This window comes from Hippocampus bargibanti, linkage group LG12 (genome assembly GCF_051943395.1).
Source record: "Hippocampus bargibanti isolate YZ-2025 linkage group LG12, ASM5194339v1, whole genome shotgun sequence".
Taxonomy (NCBI): domain Eukaryota; kingdom Metazoa; phylum Chordata; class Actinopteri; order Syngnathiformes; family Syngnathidae; genus Hippocampus; species Hippocampus bargibanti.
Genome location: NC_142745.1, coordinates 23,498,816 through 23,519,806, shown reverse-complemented (window position 1 = coordinate 23,519,806; position 20,991 = coordinate 23,498,816). Strand labels below are relative to the sequence as shown.

Genomic DNA, 20,991 nt, shown 5'->3' with positions numbered 1-20,991 from the left:
TCTGGAATAAAATCCACCAATAAAATCGGAAGGAATTGAAAATATGACGTTGACTTTTGTATCAAATGATTGACAGTAGCTCATGCAATAAAATTGCAAGGAATAAAATCGGAATAAAATCAAAAATCTGGAATAAAATCCACCAATAAAATCGAAAGGAATTGAAAATGTGACGGCGAGAGGATTTTGTATCATATGATTGACAGCGGTTCATGCAATAAAATCGGAATAAAATCGGAAACAAATCCACAATAAAATCCAAATTCCGGAATAAAATCCAAAATCCAGAATAGAATCCACCAATAAAATCGGAAGGAATTGAAAATGGGATGTAGAGAAAAAATTGTATCATATTATTGACAGGGGATCATGCAATAACATTGGAAGGAATAAAATCAGAATAAAATACAAAATATGGAATAAAATCCAAAATCTGGAATAAAATCCAAAATCTGGAATAAAATCCATCAATAAAATCGGAAGGAATTTAAAGTATGACGTAGAGAGAATTTTATATCATAAGATTGACCAGGGATCATGCAATAAAATCGGAATAAAATCCAAAATCCGGAATAAAATCCACCAATAAAATTGGAAGGAATTGAAAATATGACATAGAGAGAATCTTGTATCATATGATTGACAGGGGCTCATGCAAGAAAATCGGAAGGAATAAAATCGGAATAAAATCAAAAATCCGGAATTAAATCCAAAATCTGGAATAAATTCCAACATCCGGAATAAATTCCAAAATCTGGAATAAAATCTAAAATCTGGAATAAAATCCACCAATAAAATCGGAAGGAATTGAAAATATGATGTAGAGAGAATTTTCTATCATGTGATTGACAGAGGCTGATGCAATAAAATCGGAAGGAATAAAATTGGAATAAAATCTAAAATATGGAATAAAATCCAAAATACGGAATAAAATCCAAAATACGGAATAAAATCCACCATTAAAATCGGAAGGAATTGAAAATATGACGTTGAGAGAATTATGTATCATGATCGACGGGCTCATTAAATAAAATCAGAAGTAATAAAATCGGAATAAAATCGGAATAAAATCCAAAATCCGGAATAAAATCCACCAATAAAATCGGAAGGAATTGAACATATGATGTAGAGAGAATTTTGTATCATATGATTGACTGGGGCTCATGCAATAAAATCGGAATAAAATTCAAAATCTGGAATAAAATCCGAATTTATATCCACCAATAAAATCGGAAGGAATTGAAAATATGACGGAGAGAGAATTTTGTATCATATGATTGACAGGGGCTCATGCAATAAAATCGAAAGGAATAAAATCAGAATAAAATCCAAAATCCGGAATAAAATGCAAAATCCTGAATTAAATCCACCAATAAAATGGGAAGGAATTCAAAATATGACGTAGAGATAATTTTTTAGCATATGATAGACAGGGGCTCATGCAATAAAATCGGAAGGAATAAAATCAGAATAAAATCCAAAATCCGGAATAAAATCCAAAATCTGGAATAAAATCCACCAATAAAATCGGAAGGAATTGAAAATATGACGTTGACTTTTGTATCAAATGATTGACAGTAGCTCATGCAATAAAATTGCAAGGAATAAAATCGGAATAAAATCCAAAATCCGGAATAAAATTAAAAATCCGGAATAAAATATAAAATCCGGAATGATATTGACCAATAGAATTGGAAGGAATTGAAAATATGACAGAGATAATTTTGTATCATATGATTGACAGGGGCTCATGCAATAAAATCGGAAGGAATAAAATCGGAATAAAATCAAAAATCCGGGATAACATCCAAAATCCGGAATAAATCAAAATCCGGAATAAAATCCAGAATAAAATCCACCTATAAAATTGGACAGAATTGAAAATATGGCGTAGAGAGAGTTTTGTATAATATTATTGGCAGGAGCTCACACAATAAAATCGGAAGTAATAAAATCGGAATAAAATCCAAAATCTAGAATGAAATCCAAAATCTATAATAAAATCTACAAATAAAATCGGAAGGAATTGAAAATGTGACAGAGATAATTTTGTATCATATGTTTGACAGGAGTTCATGCAATAAAATCAGAATAAAATCCAAAATCTGTAATATCTACCAATAAAATCGGAAGGAATTGAAAATATGACGTAGAGAGAATTTTCTATCATATGATTGACAGTGGCTCATGCAATAAAATGGGAAGGAATAAAATCGGAATGAAATCCAAAAATAAAAATCCACAATCGGGATAGAATTAAAAATCCAGGATAAAACCCACCAATAAAATTGGAAGAAATTGAAAATATGACGTTGAAATAATTTTATATCATATTATTGACAGGAGCTCATGCAATAAAATCGGAATAAAATTCAAAATGTGGAATGAATTCCAAAATCTGGGATACAATCCAAAATGCTGAATAAAATCCAAAATCTGGAATAAAATGCACCAATAAAATCAGAAGGAATTGAAAATATGATATAGAGTGAATTTTGTATCATATGCTTGATAGGGGCTCATGCAATAAAATCGGAAGGAATAAAATCCAAAATCTCGGATGAAATCAAGAATCCGGAATAAAATCCACCAATAAAATCAGAAGGAATAAAATCGGAATAAAATCCAAGATCTGGAATAAAATCTAAAATCCGGAATAACATCCAAAATCCGGAATAAAATCCACCAATAAAATCAGAAGGAATAAAATCTGAATAAAATCTAAAATCCGGAATAAAATCCACTAATAAAATGGAAGGAATTGAAAATATGACAGGGAGAATTTAGTATCATATGCTTGACAGGGGCTCATGCAATCAAATCGGAAGGAAGGAGGGGGGCGGTGGGGGTAGGCATATCGAATGACTGGCTGCTTCGGTCGAGACAGTCAGTCGATTCTGGTGTCTTGCTCAGTTATCTTTATTACTCCGTATTGATTAGGAAGAGTGCAACTGTCTACTTTCTGACTTTCATGGCCTCATAATGCACAGATAATATTGTGGAAGAACAAGAAGATCCATCCATCCATCCATTCATTTTCCGTACCGCTTATTCCTCATTAGGGTCGCGGGGGGTGCTGGAGCCTATCTCAGCTGTCTTCGAGCACGGGCTACTTCGGGCTACTCTGTGATAGTAGCATGTCAGTAACCAAATGAGCTGCCATTTTCCAAGACGTGTCACCCATACGTGACAAAACTGCAAGACAAACATCCATACGTGAAAAGTGAAGTGAAATGCCACTTGCAAAGACGGTTTGAATGATGACGCCAACTCGAGCATTTTATAAAGTGCACGAAAGGACCGCAACAAATACTTTGTGCGCAGTGACATCTATTATGGCTTGTTTCATATTCACTGACCTTCAAGCCTACTTAGAGGAGAGACAAGAGATTATGTCGATGTCTCCATCCCTCTCAATCTTAGAAAACTCGCAAGATCATCTTGAGTCTTCAGATTTTGCACTCATCGATTTTCCCATCCGCTTTATTTTCTCAAGGACCACAGGGGATGGAGCCTATCCCAGCTGTCACTCCAGTTTGCAACCAACGGGTGGCACTGTAGGGCCCCGCCTGCGGACCTTTCTGTTCTGAAGACTTTGCTGTTAGAGACTTTGTTCCTGCTGACTTTATTGAATACAATTTGTCAAATACAGTGATACCCCATGGCTTACAAATGCTTGAGCCAATGAACTTTTCGCCTTCCGACCATTAAATTTGCGAAAATATATTGGCAAACAGACTCACCGCCACAAAAGCTGGCGGACGAATTTTCGGCGGAAGAACACCAAACGACATGGCCGAACAGCGCCACCGTGGCTGCCGGACTACTTGTCCATACCCACTTTCTTTGAGTGCACTCAGTGCAGACATGGTTATTGTCGAGTGGAGTACTTTTGCGGTTATGGGAGCGAAAAAGACCCCACCACAGGCTAGTGTTCAGCCGAAGAGGCCACAAAAGAAAATGACGGTCGAGCAAGAGAAGGAGATCATCGAAAAATACCAACGACGTGTGCGTTTGTGTGACTTAGCGTCCCAGTACCAGTATACTAAGTTGACCATTGCTACGTGCTGTGTTACTTCCGTTGAGAGTGAACGCTGGCACAAATGGCTGCCGCTGCTCACCCGCACAAAAAAAGGTCTTAACCCGTGACTGTTAAGTGTCCTTGAGAGTTTTGAAAGGCGCTTCAAAATCAAATGAATAATAATAATAATAATTATTATTATTATTATTATTATTATTATACATTTTCTTTCATTGTATAATAATAATAATAATAATAAATTTCATTTTTAGCACCATTCAAATGTCATGATCTGGTTGGCGACCAACGGGTGGCGCTGTCGGCCCCGCCTGCACCTGCACAGGCGCTAGTCGTCCCGATCAGTGGCGGACTGCCACGTTCGGCTTGGCGACCAACGTGTAGCGCTGTCACTCCTGTCTGCAGCCTCGCAGGTGCTGGTCGTTATAATCAGTGACAGTCAAAAGCACTCCCGGCATGACCATTCGGCATCGGGTCATTGTACGCAGTGTATGCATTGTGCATTGTGTATGCATTGTATGCTGTGCATGTGTTTGTTTCATTTTGGCAGACTTTTACTCTTGGTTTTTCTTTTGATACTTTGTATTTTTCTGTTCAAATGATTTTAACGTTTTAGATTTTTGTTCCTGTTGACTTTATTTTAATACAATTTTTCAAATACAACCTGCTGCTCCCTCCTGCATGATTTTTGGAATCCACAACTGCCATCATCACCTTGCAAACCGTGACATCAAAGCTCTCAAGGACACTACAGTCACAGACAAGCATAGATAAGATAATAAATAAAAGACAATCATAAATAGAATACAATACATAAAATACAATTATAAATAGATACAAAAGAGAGCTGCACAGAAAATCTTCTTTTCCTTTCGGCTTTTCCCTTCAAGGGGTCGCCACAGCGAATCAGTAACCTCCATCTTCAGAGGTATGATACGCATGTTTGTTTTGGCCCAGCTTTTACGTCGGATGCCCTTCCTGACACAACCCTCTGTATTTATCGGGGCTTGGGACCGGCACAAGAAGACTTATGTCCCTTTGTGGCTACAGAACAAGCAACTCACTCAGTAAAATGCTCCCAAACACAAAATGGTCATCAGCACAGCAACAATCAAAAAAGCAAAACTATACTCTTAAGAAGTATATATTAAAAAGTTTAGTAAGAAGAAACACTTGTCCTCAGACTTACACTCCCAGATGTTATTATTATTATTATTATTATTATTATTATTATTATCATCATCATCATCATCATCATCATCATCATCATCATCATCATTATCATCATCATTATTATTATTATTATTATTATTATTATTATTATTATTATGCAATTTTAAATACATGTAGGTGGGTTTTGAGATGGGATTTGAAGGTGGGAAGAGTATTATTATTATTATTATTATTGTTGTTAGTATTATGAGTATTGTTAGTATTATAATGAATATGATAAACATGGCTCCAATGGAGTCAGGCACTACGGACTGAAACATACCAGAAAAAAAAAAATGTGGGATGAGACGAGATGAAGGTGAGGACTCATCACAGCTTTCACCGTGATGGGAAAACGGAAGGTGTGCATCAACGCCTCCCGTCTTGTGTCCTTACAGGAGGTGTCAGTTTCATGGTATTGTTTGTAGTCCCTTGGCAGCGTGACCTTGTCTCGCTGAGCACAGGCTATTAATTAACCAAGCATGTGTGTTTTCATGGGAGGGCGGCAGTCTATTGGGGAAAGAGAGGCTGCCGGGGTTTGTGAGTGGCATCGTTTTGCAATCGGCCTTTCCAGTCTGACTGGCTACTTGCATCGATGCAGTGGAGGAAGGTGAGGAAGAAGGGCAAATTAGGCGCAAGGTCTTCTGCTAGCAAAGTTTACAGTTGAAGACTTTTATTTTAAATTAACTCATTCACTACCAGACCATGTGTAAACTATTGAGTTTTAGGACTACATCAACATTCAATGCAGCGTAAGAAACCCTAAATACTACTACTAGTAATAATAATAATAATAATAATTATAATAATACCTTTCAAAACGCTCAAGGTCACTTTTCAGTCACAGGATCAGTGTTTCTGTGGGTGAGCAGCAGCAGCCACACGCGCCAGCCGTTCACTCAACCCAGAAGTAACTCAAATAGTTTGAAAGCTAGCTAGCTAATAGATAGCCAGCTAGCCAACTACCAAGATAGCTATATAACTAATAGATAGCCAGCTAGATAGCTGACAATTTTACATGAACTTATTCACTCCCAGACCATGTGTAAAAGGGTGTCCACTCCAGTGCCAGTGTTTTTGTTATTGTCACTTGAATTCCAGGACTCACAGAATAATGTTGAGTTTTAGGACTACATCAACATTCAATGCAGCGTAAGAAACCCTAGATACTACTACTACTACTACTACTACTACTACTACTACTACTAATAATAATAATAATAATAATACATTTGATTTATAAGCGCATTTCAAAACTCTCAAGGTCACTTTACAGTCACAGGATAAGTTAATTTGTGGGTGAGCAGCGGCAGCCACACGTGCCAGTGTTCACTCAACCCAAAAGTAACACAAATAGATAGAAAGCTAGCTCGCTAGATATTGGATTGGATTGGATTTGCCTTTAATAGTCTCACAATGGAGACATTTTATGAGAGGTAATAGCTAGCTAGCTAGATAGCAAATAGAGAGCTTATGTTTATATAATTATATGATTGTTAATTTATATACTTCATTTGAGTCTCTTCTTTCATCGTAACAAAAGAGTTAATTCCAAGTTTATATGGGTCTGGAGTTATATGAGCTTGAAATGAGGGCAGAATACAATGCAATACACCATAGTGGTTTAAATAGTGCTTTAACAACAGTGGAACCTGCAACAAATTACTAACATGTAAAAAAGGGAAATGATGCCCCCTTGTGGAAGGGGAAAATATTGCCAGAGGTCTGACCAGTGCGCTATCGGCAGTCCCCGCAAGAAAAAACAAAACCTGGACAAATTTTTCAATTCCTGAATAAATTAATAATAACAATAAATGCTGCATTTAAGGTTATTTATAGACACCTGAGAACCTTTTTGAATCGCAACAATATAATAATAATAACAATAGCAATAATAATAATAATAATAATAATAATAATAATAATAATAATAATAATAATAATAATAATAATAATAACAATAACAGTAATAATAATAATAATAATACATTTCATTTATCAGCGCCTTTCAAAACTCAAGGACATTTTACAGTCACAGGATATTTTTAATGCATCATGAAGACCTTCATGGTTTTTCTTCACGTCCTCCGGTTTCCTCCCACATTCCAAAAACATGCATGCATGCCTTGCTAGGTTTTGCCCTTGTGTATCGACGGTAGTGTATGTCACGCCGACTGTTGCGGTTCTCACCTCAGACTAACTATCTATTATCTATATGTTGGTCAGTGTCTGAAACTCATGACAAAAAGTTAGCGGACACCAGGGCAGACAACTCTGAAAAGTTGCCTGCCTGGCCATAAAGTTGCCTGCCCGGCCATAAAGTTGCCTGCCCCATTCTTCACAACTTCACATTGTTGCAAAGGATAAATGTTTTTTTTTTTAATTAAGGAAGTACCTACCACAAATGCTCTCTTGCTTAATTTATGTTAATATCCCTTGCTGAAGATTTTGCTCCAGTTGTCATTTGTCCTCATGGTGCACAATGCAATGTTTGTGTTGCGTTGTCTGCTAAAAGCCACGTGGACTGCTCTTTCTAATACTCGGCACGGCAGAAAACAGAAGCCTGTTTCGTGCTTTGGACTATACCGTGACTGTAAAGTGTACTTGAAAGTTTTGAAAGGCGCTTAGAAAGAAGAGTCCACGTGGCTCGTAATGGTTTGCTTGTAGCTTTTGCTTTATTGAATAAAACAAACGTTTGATTTGAAAAAAATATTATTATTTTTTTCCTTGAAGGAGTTGTCGGTCACCCGGGCCGAGACGTTTTGAAAGTTCTACGCCAGATGTGGGCTGAACTGTGGGTACCCTCAGTGGCCATTTAACAAATGTCAGAAAGAAAGAACAGGGAATGAAACCAAAAATTCTGAAGACACAAAAAGGAGAGGAGTAGCAGTACCTTACATTGTAGGAGTTTCTGATAAACTACAAAGAGTCCTTTGGCAAAATTCCTACTTATTTCAAACCGATAAACACTTTAAGGCAGAAATTAGTGCATCCAAAAGATAGGCTGCCAAATGAAAAACAAAGTAATGTAGTTTATTCAATACATTGTAAAAATGAAAATTGTAAAGAGCAGTACATTGGGGAGACTAAACAAATTGTCAAAAAAAGACTTTATCAACATCGCAGGGATAATACTAGGCCTCAATCAGCAGTACATATGCACCTAAAAGCTAGCAACCACTCATTTGACGACAATGAGGTTAAAATCTTAGCGAAAGAACATAGATAGGGAAGTGGGAGAAGCAATTTTCATAAAACAACTAAATCCTTCATTAAACCGGTTTGGTGGGGTGAGATTCAATTTGGATCGTTCGTACTTGGGCAAAATAGGATTAGGAATACTGATGAGGTGATACCGGTGGAAGTGGGGCATTCAGGCCAGTCGTTAGTCAGTACAATAGGAACAATCAGTGGAGTGGCAGGGAGTAGTCCTCTACTCCCCCCAACCTGAGAGTAGGGACCTATCATAGCAGAGTCCGGCACTGCCATGTCTGGACAGTAGGGATATATATAGGGCCTAAACTACAGTAAAGTCTCGTTATATCGATATCGGATATATCGATAGTCCCGGTTATATCGATACTATTTCTATGCACGCACGGAGAAAATTACATGCAAACAGGGTCGGATATATCGATAGTCCCGGTTATATCGTTATTTTTGCGGACTCCCTTGAATATCGATATAACGAGACTTTACTGTACCAGTAAGACTTTAGTTTGCTGACGCAGTTTCTTGGATAAGAAGCGAAACGTCCGACACCTTCAAAGAGGTACAGATGACGGCTGAATAAACCCTTTTCATCGATGGACCACTCCTGTACGACAGAGCTTACACAGACGTATTGTACGCCCAATGTAAAAGTTATACGCCCTGGGCCTCCGGGCAGACGTTATTTCATACACTGTGTTAGTATTTATTAGCTATCTATTAGTTATCTATTAGTGGGCTAGCTGACTGGCTAGCTATCTATTAGCGGGCTATCAAGCTACCTACCTAGCTATCTATTTGCTATATGTTATATATATTAGCTATCTATTAGTGGTCTAGCTGGCTGGCTAGCTATCTAGCTAGCTATCTATGTTTGTGCTAGTTATCTAGCTAGCTATCTATTAGCTAGCTATCAAGCTACCTACCTATTATCTATATGTTAGTGTCTATTTTGCTATCCATTATAAATGAAATGTATTATTATTATTATATTATTATTAGCTATCTATTAGTAGGCTAGCTATCTAGCACTAGATAGTTATCTAGCTCAGTGTTTTTCAACCTTTTTTGAACCATGGCACATTTTTTTACATTGGAATTTTTTTGTTCCTGCTGTATACATTTGGGGGTGGGAAGCGGGTTGTTTAGCTTCGTGGAGGAAGGAATGAGTAATTTATTTTTTAATATCCAATTTTGATAAAACCAAAAAAAAATAATTACTTAAAAGTTTGTTGGCCCTACCAAAATTAAACCACAAACATTTATTCCCAAAGGCCCTTTTTTTATCGAATTTTGATAAAACCAAAAAAAATTTTATTAAAAGTTGATATTGGGCCTACCAAAAAAAATGTGTGTTCTTAAGTTTGAAATTTATTTATTTTTTTTAAAATATCATTGGGTTAAGGAAACGTTAATTAAGACAAATAAAAAAAGGAACCCCTGAGGGAAATCGCGCCCAAAAAAAAAACGAATTTTATCAAATAAAAAATTAGTTTCACTTTTAAAAAAAAAAAAAAAAAAAAAAAAAAAAAAAAATAAAAAATTTTCTTAAAAGTTTGTTTTAACTGTTTTTCCGTTCCCTCAAAACTGTTTCCTGCTGTCATTGAAAAGGAGGTACCCAGAGCTGTCAGGATGGGCAGGAGGGGGTGGGAGGGGCTGTCCGTCATAGCTTTTAGTTTAGCTAGTGTCCGTCTGTTGCCCACCTCCTCTAGAGAGTCCAGCGAGCAGCCCACGACAGAACTGGCCCGCTTGACAAAGCGCTCCAGTCTTTTTCTGTCCCGGGTGGTGATGCTGCCTGACCAGCAGACAATGCCATAGTGGATGGATAGTGGATTCAATTTGGATCGTTCGTACAACAGCCTACTTGGGCAAAATAGGATTAGGAATACTGATGAGGTGATACCGGTGGAAGTGGGGCATTCAGGCCAGTCGTTAGTCAGTACAATAGGAACAATCAGTGGAGTGGCAGGGAGTAGTCCTCTACTCCCCCCAACCTGAGAGTAGGGACCTATCATAGCAGAGTCCGGCACTGCCATGTCTGGACAGTAGGGATATATATAGGGCCTAAACTACAGTAAAGTCTCGTTATATCGATATCGGACATATCGATAGTCCCGGATATATCGATACTATTTCTATGCACGCACGGAGAAAATTACATGCAAACAGGGTCGGATATATCGATAGTCCCGGTTATATCGATATTTTTGCGGACTCCCTTGAATATCGATATAACGAGACTTTACTGTACCAGTAAGACTTTAGTTTGCTGACGCAGTTTCTTGGATAAGAAGCGAAACGTCCGACACCTTCAAAGAGGTACAGATGACGGCTGAATAAACCCTTTTCATCGATGGACCACTCCTGTACGACAGAGCTTACACAGACGTATTGTACGCCCAATGTAAAAGTTGTACGCCCTGGGCCTCCGGGCAGACGTTATTTCATACACTGTGTTAGTATTTATTGGCTATCTATTAGTTATCTATTAGTGGGCTAGCTGACTGGCTAGCTATCTATTAGCGGGCTATCAAGCTACCTACCTAGCTATCTATTTGCTATATGTTAGTATATATTAGCTATCTATTAGTGTTCTAGCTGGCTGGCTAGCTATCTAGCTAGCTATCTATGTTTGTGCTAGTTATCTAGCTAGCTATCTATTAGCTAGCTATCAAGCTACCTACCTATTATCTATATGTTAGTGTCTATTTTGCTATCCATTATAAATGAAATGTATTATTATTATTATATTATTATTAGCTATCTAGCACTAGATAGTTATCTAGCTCAGTGTTTTTCAACCTTTTTTGAACCATGGCACATTTTTTTACATTGGAATTTTTTTGCGGCACACCACGAACCATCTCGCAGGAAAGAGGCAATCAGTGACGTGTTGCCACACGGACAAATATTAAATGACCCTCCCAGTCTTTTCAGCACAGACACAGGACAATGACATAATATTGGCAGAAAAGGATTAATAAATGCTTGTAAAATGTTAAATTTGAAAAAGGGGCATTTGGATAGTTGCTCACGGCACACCTGACGATCTCTCATGGCACACGAGTGTGCCGCAGCACCGTGGTTGAAAATCACTGATCTAGCTATTAGCTATTAGCGGGCTAGCAAGCTACCTACCTAGCTATCTATTATCTATATGTTAGTATCTGCTCACGCGCAGAAAAAAAATCATGTGACTGTAAAGTGTCCTTGAGAGTTTTGAAAGGCGCTTATAAATGAAATGTATCATTATTATTATTATTACTTAGCTCAAAATAATCACTGGCAGCGACTGGCGCTGGATCGACTCCAACAACAAACATCGCTGCGGCCGCCCTTGGGCGTGGCAATTTGCACCTAGAACTTTCCATCGTCTTCATCACTATAAATAACGTTGTCTTTGCTTTTGTCTTTGGTATTACAAAATATGAAATGAAATGACCCACAGTGAGCGAATATTATTTGGCCCAGTGACGACTCACACCGACAAACTTTTTATGGTAATCTTCGTCTTTCTGTTGTTTTATCAACCAGCAGCGTTGACAAGCAACCGAGCTGAGTCTTCTAGAACTGTCCAAGGCCTTCGCCAAATATCGGTTGGCGAGACACGACTGCGGAGAGCGACCACCGAAGATACCTACTGGGCCTACTCAGGTTTGTTTGTGTGTCTGTTTACCGTATTTTCCGGTGTATAAGGTGAACCCGAAAGCCTTGATTTTCTTCGAAAGATGACCATCGCCTTATACGCCTGTCGGTGCGCCTTTTATGTGAAGTGATATTGAGCCACAACAGGTCTTGCAACGACTGTTAGCAGCTACTGATTTCCCCCACCATGGAAATAGTGCGTAACCCTAGCCTGTACCGTAGCACAATCTTGGCATATGAACTTGTTTTCGGCAGACGAACCAAACCACACAGCCACGGTGGAAGCCGGACTAGTTTTGGTGACCCGCTTTCTTTGAGTGCAGACGTGGCTTGCTATTGAGTGGAGTCCTTTGCAATTATGGGACCGAATAGACCCCGCCACAGGCAACAAAATGATGATCGAGCAGAAGAAGGAGATCATCGAAAAACACCAAAGAGGTGTGCGTTTGTGTGACTTAGCGTCCCAGTGCCAGTACACTAAGTCGACCATTGCTACATGTGGGTAGGGGTGTCTGTGTTGTCTAAGCAACGGTCTCAGACAATAGAAGAGGTACGAAAACTGAACGAAAGTCAGCTAGCAGGGGACACTGTCAATGAGGGCACGAGAAAGCACAGCAACTTCATTCTGATATCATCAAGAAGCAACCTGGAAGTTCGTCATTCATTTTGACAACGACCATTACAAAGGTAAATAAAACGACTTTATTATGTAGTACAGTTTATTTCTTTAATTACAATCCAATAGCACATTTATTATACATAAAATAAGGTATATATTGTGTAGTTTTAAGGCTTATTTGGTAGAAAATTACATTTTATGGGGACCAGGGAAGAGATTGTTCCTTTTTTTAATGTTTTTTTTAATAGGAAATCAATGTTTGGCAGATGAACTTTTTGCCTGACACACACTTTCTGGGAACCAATTAAGTTCGTAGGCTGAGGTGTCACTGTACATGTTTTTTTTGGGGGGGGGGGATAGCCAGTCGGTGACACATTTGGCCGGCAGACTGGAAACCGAGCAGCTATTTTGTCTGTGACAAGAAAGGCCTTGCACAACGCCAAGCTAGCACAGTCGCTATTGTGAAATTGCAAGATTGCTGATTGAATCTCTGCGCCCCCCCCACGATAGACAAACATGCCTGAGGTATAACCTTGTCCGGGATACACATGACCTTGTTCAGCATGAATCGCCTCGTTTCCTCGCCGCCAAGGCGGCATATACTAGCCACATTCTTGCAAAAAGGGGTTGAATCACATTTTGGGAAGCACTTGGAGATAAGTGATTTCACCAGTGGTATGCCGTCAGGACCTGCAAGGCCTTCTCCGGCTGCCCTAAAAATAGCTGAATTAGAGACTAATGTGATTCTGCGTTTTTTTTGTCCAATAATTTTGTCCATGAATTATTAAATACAGTGTTACATCAGTTTACCAACTTAATTGATTCTCAGAAAATATGTCTAAGATGAAAAGTTTGTCTTCCAAACATTTATTTCCCATAAGAAACCATTAAAAATGAGACTCATCCGTTCCCAGGTCCCCGTAAAACATAATTTTCTACTAAATAAGCCTTAAAACTACACAAAATATACCTTTTTATGTATAATAAATGTGCAATTGTATTGTAATTAAAGAAATAAACTCTAGTTGCCTCTAGATGATATACGAGTGAAGTTGCCGTGCTTTCTCGGCGATAATACCCTCACTCACACCGTACCCTGCTAGCTGCTTTTCGTTAATTCAAATCAACAAACGTTTTTTATTCTCTTCTATTGCCCGGGACCGTTGCTTAGACAACACAAAAATACCCTTAGCCACACGTAGCAATCAGAATCAGAATCAGAATACCTTTATTCGTCCCGCAATGGGGAAATTTGGAATGGTCGACTTAGCGTAATTGTACAGGGACACTAAGTCACACAAACGCACACCTTGTTGGTGTTTTTCGATTGGTGTTTTTCTGCTCGACCGTAATTTTCTTTAATGTCTTCTTAGGCGTAACACTAGCCTGTGGTGAGGTCTTTTTCGCTCCCAAAATAGCAAAAGTATCCTTGATAACAAACCGCGTCTGCACTCAGCGAAAGGTGTGTGGAAAACTAGTCCGCCAGCCACCGTGGCGCTGTTCGGCCGTGTTCTTCCGCCGAAAACTAGTCGGTCAGCCATTGTGGTGCTCCGTGTGTTTCCCGAAAACTAGTTCGTTTGCCAAGATTATATTCTCATAAGGCGAAAAGTTTGAAAACCAAAGCGTTCGTAAGGTGAGGTATCACTGTAGCAACATTGGTGCTCAAGGACTTGTCCAAATGTATTGGAAAATATGATGGCATTGAGGGCAAGGCATTGATATATTTACCCGCAGATTTTAGAGGTTCGATGTCGTATTAGACACGCAGCTAGCGACACAATCACATTGAGTAGTGGTATAATGCATCACCCCATTTAACTTGCACGGATGTTTCAGGTGCCTGCTGGCATTATTTTAATCAATACACGCACACACCGACACAAGGACACTCGTGTGCCAAAGTAACAAAGATACAAGGCTGATTAAAAAAGAAGAAAAAAACAGTTGTCTTCGTCCTTTGTGTCCTTGGATTGTGAAGTTCATCATCAGATGAAACGGAAAAAGACAATCCCAGACAAGCCCAACTCATCGTGCTCAAAACTGTGATATCTTGGCTTACAAACATAATTGGTTCCCAGAGTGTAGTGTGTATCCCAAACATTAATTTCCCATAAGAAACCCTTAAATTGAGAATAGTCTGTTCCCAGGTCCCCATAAAACATAATTTTCTACTTTCTAATTTTCTAAGCCTTAAAACTACACAAAATATACCTTATTTTATGTATAATAAGTGTGCTGGGTTATATTATATATTATTATACTTAAATAAATTAACTGTACTATATAATAAAGTCGTTTTATTTACCTTTGTGGTGGTCGTTAATGGCTTGATGGAATGGATGGTTTCATCAGCATTATACACTTGATTAGGAACGGAGCCTTCTTCTTTCACCATCTTGAGGAATGATCCCTTGTAGATGCTTTCTCTGCGATAATTTTACCTTGTTCTTCATCAATTGTGTTCTGTTTAGCTGCGTTGATAGCTTTTTGCATCAAGTGTACAGATGGCTTGTGTGGGTTATATGTGGAGCCTGATTGATGAGAATTTTAACCTTGCAGTCTACACTTTGCTTTTGAACTATCAAAGTTGAAACAAGTCAAAACGTCACAGTTTTCCATCCATGTTGTCACTCTCTCTCTGTCGTCTGCCTGTGTCTTTAATTTTTAAACCACTTCCCTCCACTGCTGCGTTCTTGACCAATCACGTGGCTTTAACCAAAGACTGGGGGCGGGGAATAGAGGCCAAAAAAATGTCGGCTGCCATTTTTTTGGGGGGAGAATGGCTTTACTCTCTCTCTGTAAATCCCCCCCACCCCCCACACTGCTGCGTTCTTGACCAATCACATGGCTTTAACCGATGACTGGGGGAGGGCAATAGCGGTTGCCATTTTCGTTTTGGAGAACAGGCTCGTTCGCGAACGACACATCACTCATTGTGGCAGCTCCGTGTGTATCCCGAAAAATAGTTTGTATGCCAAGGTAAAATTTGCATAAATGTAACGTTCGTAAAACGAAAGGTTCGCAAGCCAAGGGGTTCGTAAACCGAGGTGGATTATTATTTTTTTGTAGTCATTACTACGCGCAATAGCTTGTTATATTGCTCTCTTGAGTATTTTATCCACCCATAAAAGTGTAATTGGTCATGATCATGCATCATTAGCATTGTTGGGAGTTCAGGAGGAAGGGATAACTTTCAGGGAAAGGCACTTTTATGAGCCCTGCTTGCCTCTTGAAAGCATACGGACTGATCTTACAAGGCTGACAGATTATCATCTTTGATAATTACGGAAACATCTATCTATCTATCTATCTATCTATCTATCTATCTATCTATCTATCTATCTATCTATCTATCTATCTATCTATCTATCTATCTATCTATCTATCTATCTATCTATCTATCTATCTATCTCATTATTTTTAACCAATTAAAAAGTTTCTTCAGAAGAATGAAAGAATGAAAATTGTAAAGAGTAATACATTGGGGAGACTAAACAAATTCTTCAAAGAAATGACTTTATCAACATCGCAGTGATCATACTGGTGGGCCTCAATCGGCAGTACATATGCACCTAAAAGCGAGCAACCAGTCATTTGACGACAATGAGGTTAAAATCTGAGCGAAAGAACATAGATGGTTTGAAAGGGGAGTAAAATAAGTGATTTTCATAAAACAGCTAAATCCTTCACTAAACCGATATGGTGGTGTGAGGTTCAATTTGGACCGTTCGTACTACAGCCTGTTTAGACAACATAATAATAATGCTGATGAGGTGATGCCGGAGTAAGTGGGGAAATAAGGAATCCAAGATGGCGCCCGAGTAGGCAGCCGTCAGCAGGTGCTCTCATGAGACTTGCTTTTTTTTGTTGCTCTTGTCTTGTTTTCGTGTTTTCTTTTGTCACTTTTTGTTGGGCTGCGTGTGAAATGGATACAGATTTTTTTTCAGCATTTTTGGCCACGGCATTCTTTAAGGAGGAGACTGTGCTGAGCGGTTGCGCATTTTCAACAGCATGAATATGCCAGTACTGTTTTTAAATGGGAGAAATGTCGGTGCCATTTGACTATCATTGCTGGACACCAAAGGGGCCATTGTGCTTTTTTTGCGCCTGTAATGGGCAGCATCTTCACAGCACACACTGCTGAACAGCCCCGCTTTGTCCAGCAGAAAGGTCTGTGCTGCCGGACAGTCTGCGGCTGGATGAATGCATGGCTTGAGGAGCCTGCGATAAGGAGCGTCAGTGCAGAGCGCCGATGCGTATGTAGAACTTTCGTGGCTTGGAATTGAAGCGGATATATGTGGGACATTAGATGTGTGACAATCTCGTCAATGGATGCTACAGCTGCGTGTTTGCTATATATATATATATATATATAGGGCCGTTACTACCAGTAAGACTTTAGTTCGCTGAAGAAGCATCTTGGATAAGAAGAGAAACGGCCGACACCTTTAAAGAAGTACAGATGACGGCTGAAGAAACCTTCTCATCGATGGACCACTCCTGTACGACTGAGAGCTTACACAGACATTATTTTTAATCAACTCAAATCACTGCCAGACGATATATACAGGGAACATCTGAGTTACGACCGATGCGAGTTACAACCAGTGTCTTAAATAACTTCTGCCCGGATGCCCGGGGCGTGCAACTTTTACGTCGGGCGTACAACTTGCAAAACGTCTGCGCCCGGGTGGCCGACAACTTCTTCAAGAAAAAAAATGTGTATATATATATATATATATATATATATATATATATATATATATACACAGTAAAGTCTCGTTATATCGATATTCAAGGGAGTCCGAAAAAATATCGATATAACCGGGACTATCGATATATCCGACCCTGTTTGCATGTAATTTTCTCCGTGCGTGCATAGAAATAGTATCGATATAACCGGGACTATCGATATATCCAATATCGATATAACGAGACTTTACTGTATATAAAATATAATACATTTTTTTATGGCCGGCCCGGTAGTCGAGTGGTTAGCACACCGGCTTCACAGTGCAGAGGTCGCCGGTTCGCGTCCCGGTCCGGCCTCCCTGTGTGGAGTTTGCATGTTCTCCCCGGACCCGCGTGGGTTTTCTCCGGGTCCTCCAGTTTCCTCCCACACTCCAAAAACATGCATGGCAGTCAGATTGACCACACCAAATTGTCCCTAGGTGTGAGTGTGAGAGTGACTGTTGTATGTCTTTGTGTGCCCTGCGATTGGCTGGCAACCAATTCAGGGTGTCCCCCGCCTCGTGCCCGAAGACAGCTGAGATAGGCTCCAGCAACCCCCGCGACACTAATGAGGAATAAGCGGTACGGAAAATGTGTGAAATAAAAAATATATACAGTGGTACCTCACACCTCACACCAGTGGTACCGAACACCTCACAGTTCGAACAAATCGGTGTTCGAACAAAATATTCGAGATATTCTTGCTTCGGCGTTCGAACATCAATTGGTGTTCGAACGCCAATACGACGCGCGAGTGAGTGCGTACGCGAGGGTGGGGAGCTGAGCGCCGCACGGGTGTATCGCTCTCTCCGTGACCAACTGTTGTCGCTAGCGGATGTGCTGCGTTTTGCTCGAGCGTTTAATATAGGTGTATAAAGTGACAAAAAAAGTAGTGCGTACAACTATTGCATTTAAGAAAGAAATAATCGCAAAATATGAAGGAGGTGTGCGAGTGTCTGATCTGCACTGTAAAACCCAACACGTTGAAAGTACTCAAAATTTATATGGCAACTGATTACGTCAAAATTTTTTAGTACAGTTAACTCAAAATGTTTGAGTAGAGTTTACTCAAAATGTTTGAGTAGTGTAAATAAATTTTATGAGTTTGTCTGAAATTAAAAGTTATGAGTTTGATTGAGCTTAAATGTTATGAGTTTGTTTCGACATAAATGTTATGAGTTTGCCTGAACTTAAAAGATGTACTTTCAGTTTACTCTAATGTTTTCTTAATTTTTAAATTAAAATTAGGTTTCATATTTAAGCTTAACCAACTCAAATTTATAATGTTCCATGAAAACATATATTCATGTATACTGTACTTACATTTGCCTTCTATGTCTAAAAACAAAAACATACCTCACGTCTGTTTTAGTTCATTTTTTATTAAGGTTTAAAACAACCTTTGATAAAACAAATAACAGTACCAAAATGCGCAGCATTTCCACGTACCAAAACAACAAATAAACCCCTGAGCAGAAGATGTGAAATAAACACAACAAATTATACTCTGCTGTTCTGTTAAAAAAATAAATTCTTTGAAAAGCATATACTTGAATAAATACAACCGAATACATTTCAATGTACTCGTTATGAGGTGCAAATCAAGGTAAAACTTACAAAAAACAAACACAGTATTCCTGAAACGAAAAAAAGACATTTTGGTGGAATCCAAGTTTACATATCAAAGTATTAATAGAAAATCAGTCACAAACAGGTATACAAAGCAGAGTAAAACTGAAGTTACTTATCGAGTGTTGCTTTGTTCCGTAATATTGGAGGCACTGGTGCCTTCAATATTGCAGAACAAAGCATTTTTCAAACTTAGCAAGCGTGGTTTGAGTCGTCTGTTATCATCAAGACACAGCAGTATTTTCTGAATGAAGGTGAATGTGAGGATTAATTTTCTTGGATAATCTAAATGCAATGCGTACATTAAACCAAACAAGAGGAGGTGTGCATCAGCCAACCTGGGGAGACATCTCACAATAATGCAATCTTCTATCACAACAGAAATGCTGTCGGGGTTAAACAAGATGGCACTAGTGAGGTTGTCAGTTGTTACGGAGAGAAGTGCGACAGGAGTGTTTTCAATGTCTGGATCCTCTTCCCACTGCAAAATACACACAAACGTACACATACAGAATAAAGTAAAATGTTATAGCATATATTGTGGCCATAGATAGACATTTGTGTTAAGTCAGGTAATACATACATTGCATGTCTTGAAGAACTCGGAGTCATCTTCTTGTAGGTATGATAGGAGCGCACGGGCCAGACTGCGTCTCATGTGTATATCTGTGTATACTGAAAAGTGCAAATGCAATTGCTGTCGAGACATGGCAGTGGGCTTACTCTTGAATACTGGAAATGTTGCAAACGATAATGGCTAAATAACTTCGCCCGAGTATCCAGGGATGTAGAACACAGTTTGCATCTCCAGTCCATGTTAGGCCTGCAATTACATTAAACATTTTTCAAGAATGAGTACGTGTTTGGATAAGCAAAGTAAAGTTGGTGTGATTCTAGTGGGTCCAAATTAAAGACAGTTACGGATTATTATAGCTCAAATCCAAGCATATCCTTCGTAATAGTTTGGAACCTCCGCACTATCCCTATTGCAATTTAACAACTGCATCACTGTAATGATTAATGAACATCAGTTGCTGGTAAGAGCAGAGGAGAATGTGAGACTTGAGATTGTTTTAAAGAAAGAACAATCAATGAAGTCTCAACTAATGGTGTAAAATACTCCAATATATGTTAAAAAGGTAAAATTCTGTTCAATATAAAAAATAAAATGTAGTATGATATTCATCAGGTAATTAAGAATATAGCATAAATAAAAATGTAAACATACCTTCGATAATGGTGGTGTTGCTCAATTTGCACCCGGGCCTGAAAGGTTGAAGAGAAAAAAAATGACAATGAATGTAATCCTTTAATTTAATAAAACACATTTATCCATGTTAACTTTTTAAGTTTAATAAATCTAATGTACCAGATTAAATGATGCAATCAAACCAGTCAGGCCTTTGCAGTTTGATGACTTGGCCTCCAGCATCTCTCTCGGTATCCTGAATATGCCAAAAATACATTTTAAAAAAAGTTCATGTTTAATTTACACATGCATAACCATTTAAACTGCATCAATTGTACATATTCCAATCCACTGTGCATTTTTTGGCTATCATTATATTTACTTAGTGCATTTTTAAAACTGCAGCACTACCACTGCACGTGTATAGATAGCTTAAGCCTATAGCTTGTGCTGGACAATGACACGCGGTACTGTCGTTTGCAAACAAAGTTAACTCAAAGCACTAACCTGCTGGGCGTTGCAGCCACGGTGTGGAGGATTTTGTGTGACCCTTTTATATAAACTTTAATTTTACACCCATTTGACGATTACTCTCGGACCTTCGCGGACACAAACATAACCTGCAACAGATATTACTCGGCCACCGCCTAACTAAACCTGCGCGGTACTATTCTCTAAATAACACTTGTGTGTCTTTCAACAGACAAGAGACGTTTA

The 20,991-nt window shown here is 38.7% G+C and overlaps 1 protein-coding gene and 1 long non-coding RNA gene across 2 annotated transcripts in view; one reads left to right on the top strand and one right to left on the bottom strand.

The window, feature by feature from the left end:
- The window catches only part of LOC148890929 (receptor-type tyrosine-protein phosphatase gamma-like), a 236,711-nt gene that overhangs the window by 72,605 nt on the left and 143,115 nt on the right, over window positions 1–20,991 (top strand). Inside the window, exon 2 of the mRNA XM_089010725.1 lies at window positions 11,996–12,115. Coding sequence (XP_088866851.1) covers window positions 11,996–12,115 — 120 coding nt within the window. The remainder of the gene's footprint in view (window positions 1–11,995; window positions 12,116–20,991) is intronic.
- LOC148890930 (uncharacterized) lies at window positions 18,980–20,138 on the bottom strand. Its single transcript, XR_016116715.1, has 3 exons — window positions 19,852–20,138; window positions 19,669–19,686; window positions 18,980–19,566 (listed from the first exon to the last, which is right to left on the bottom strand). It is a non-coding gene; the product is annotated as an uncharacterized LOC148890930 (long non-coding RNA).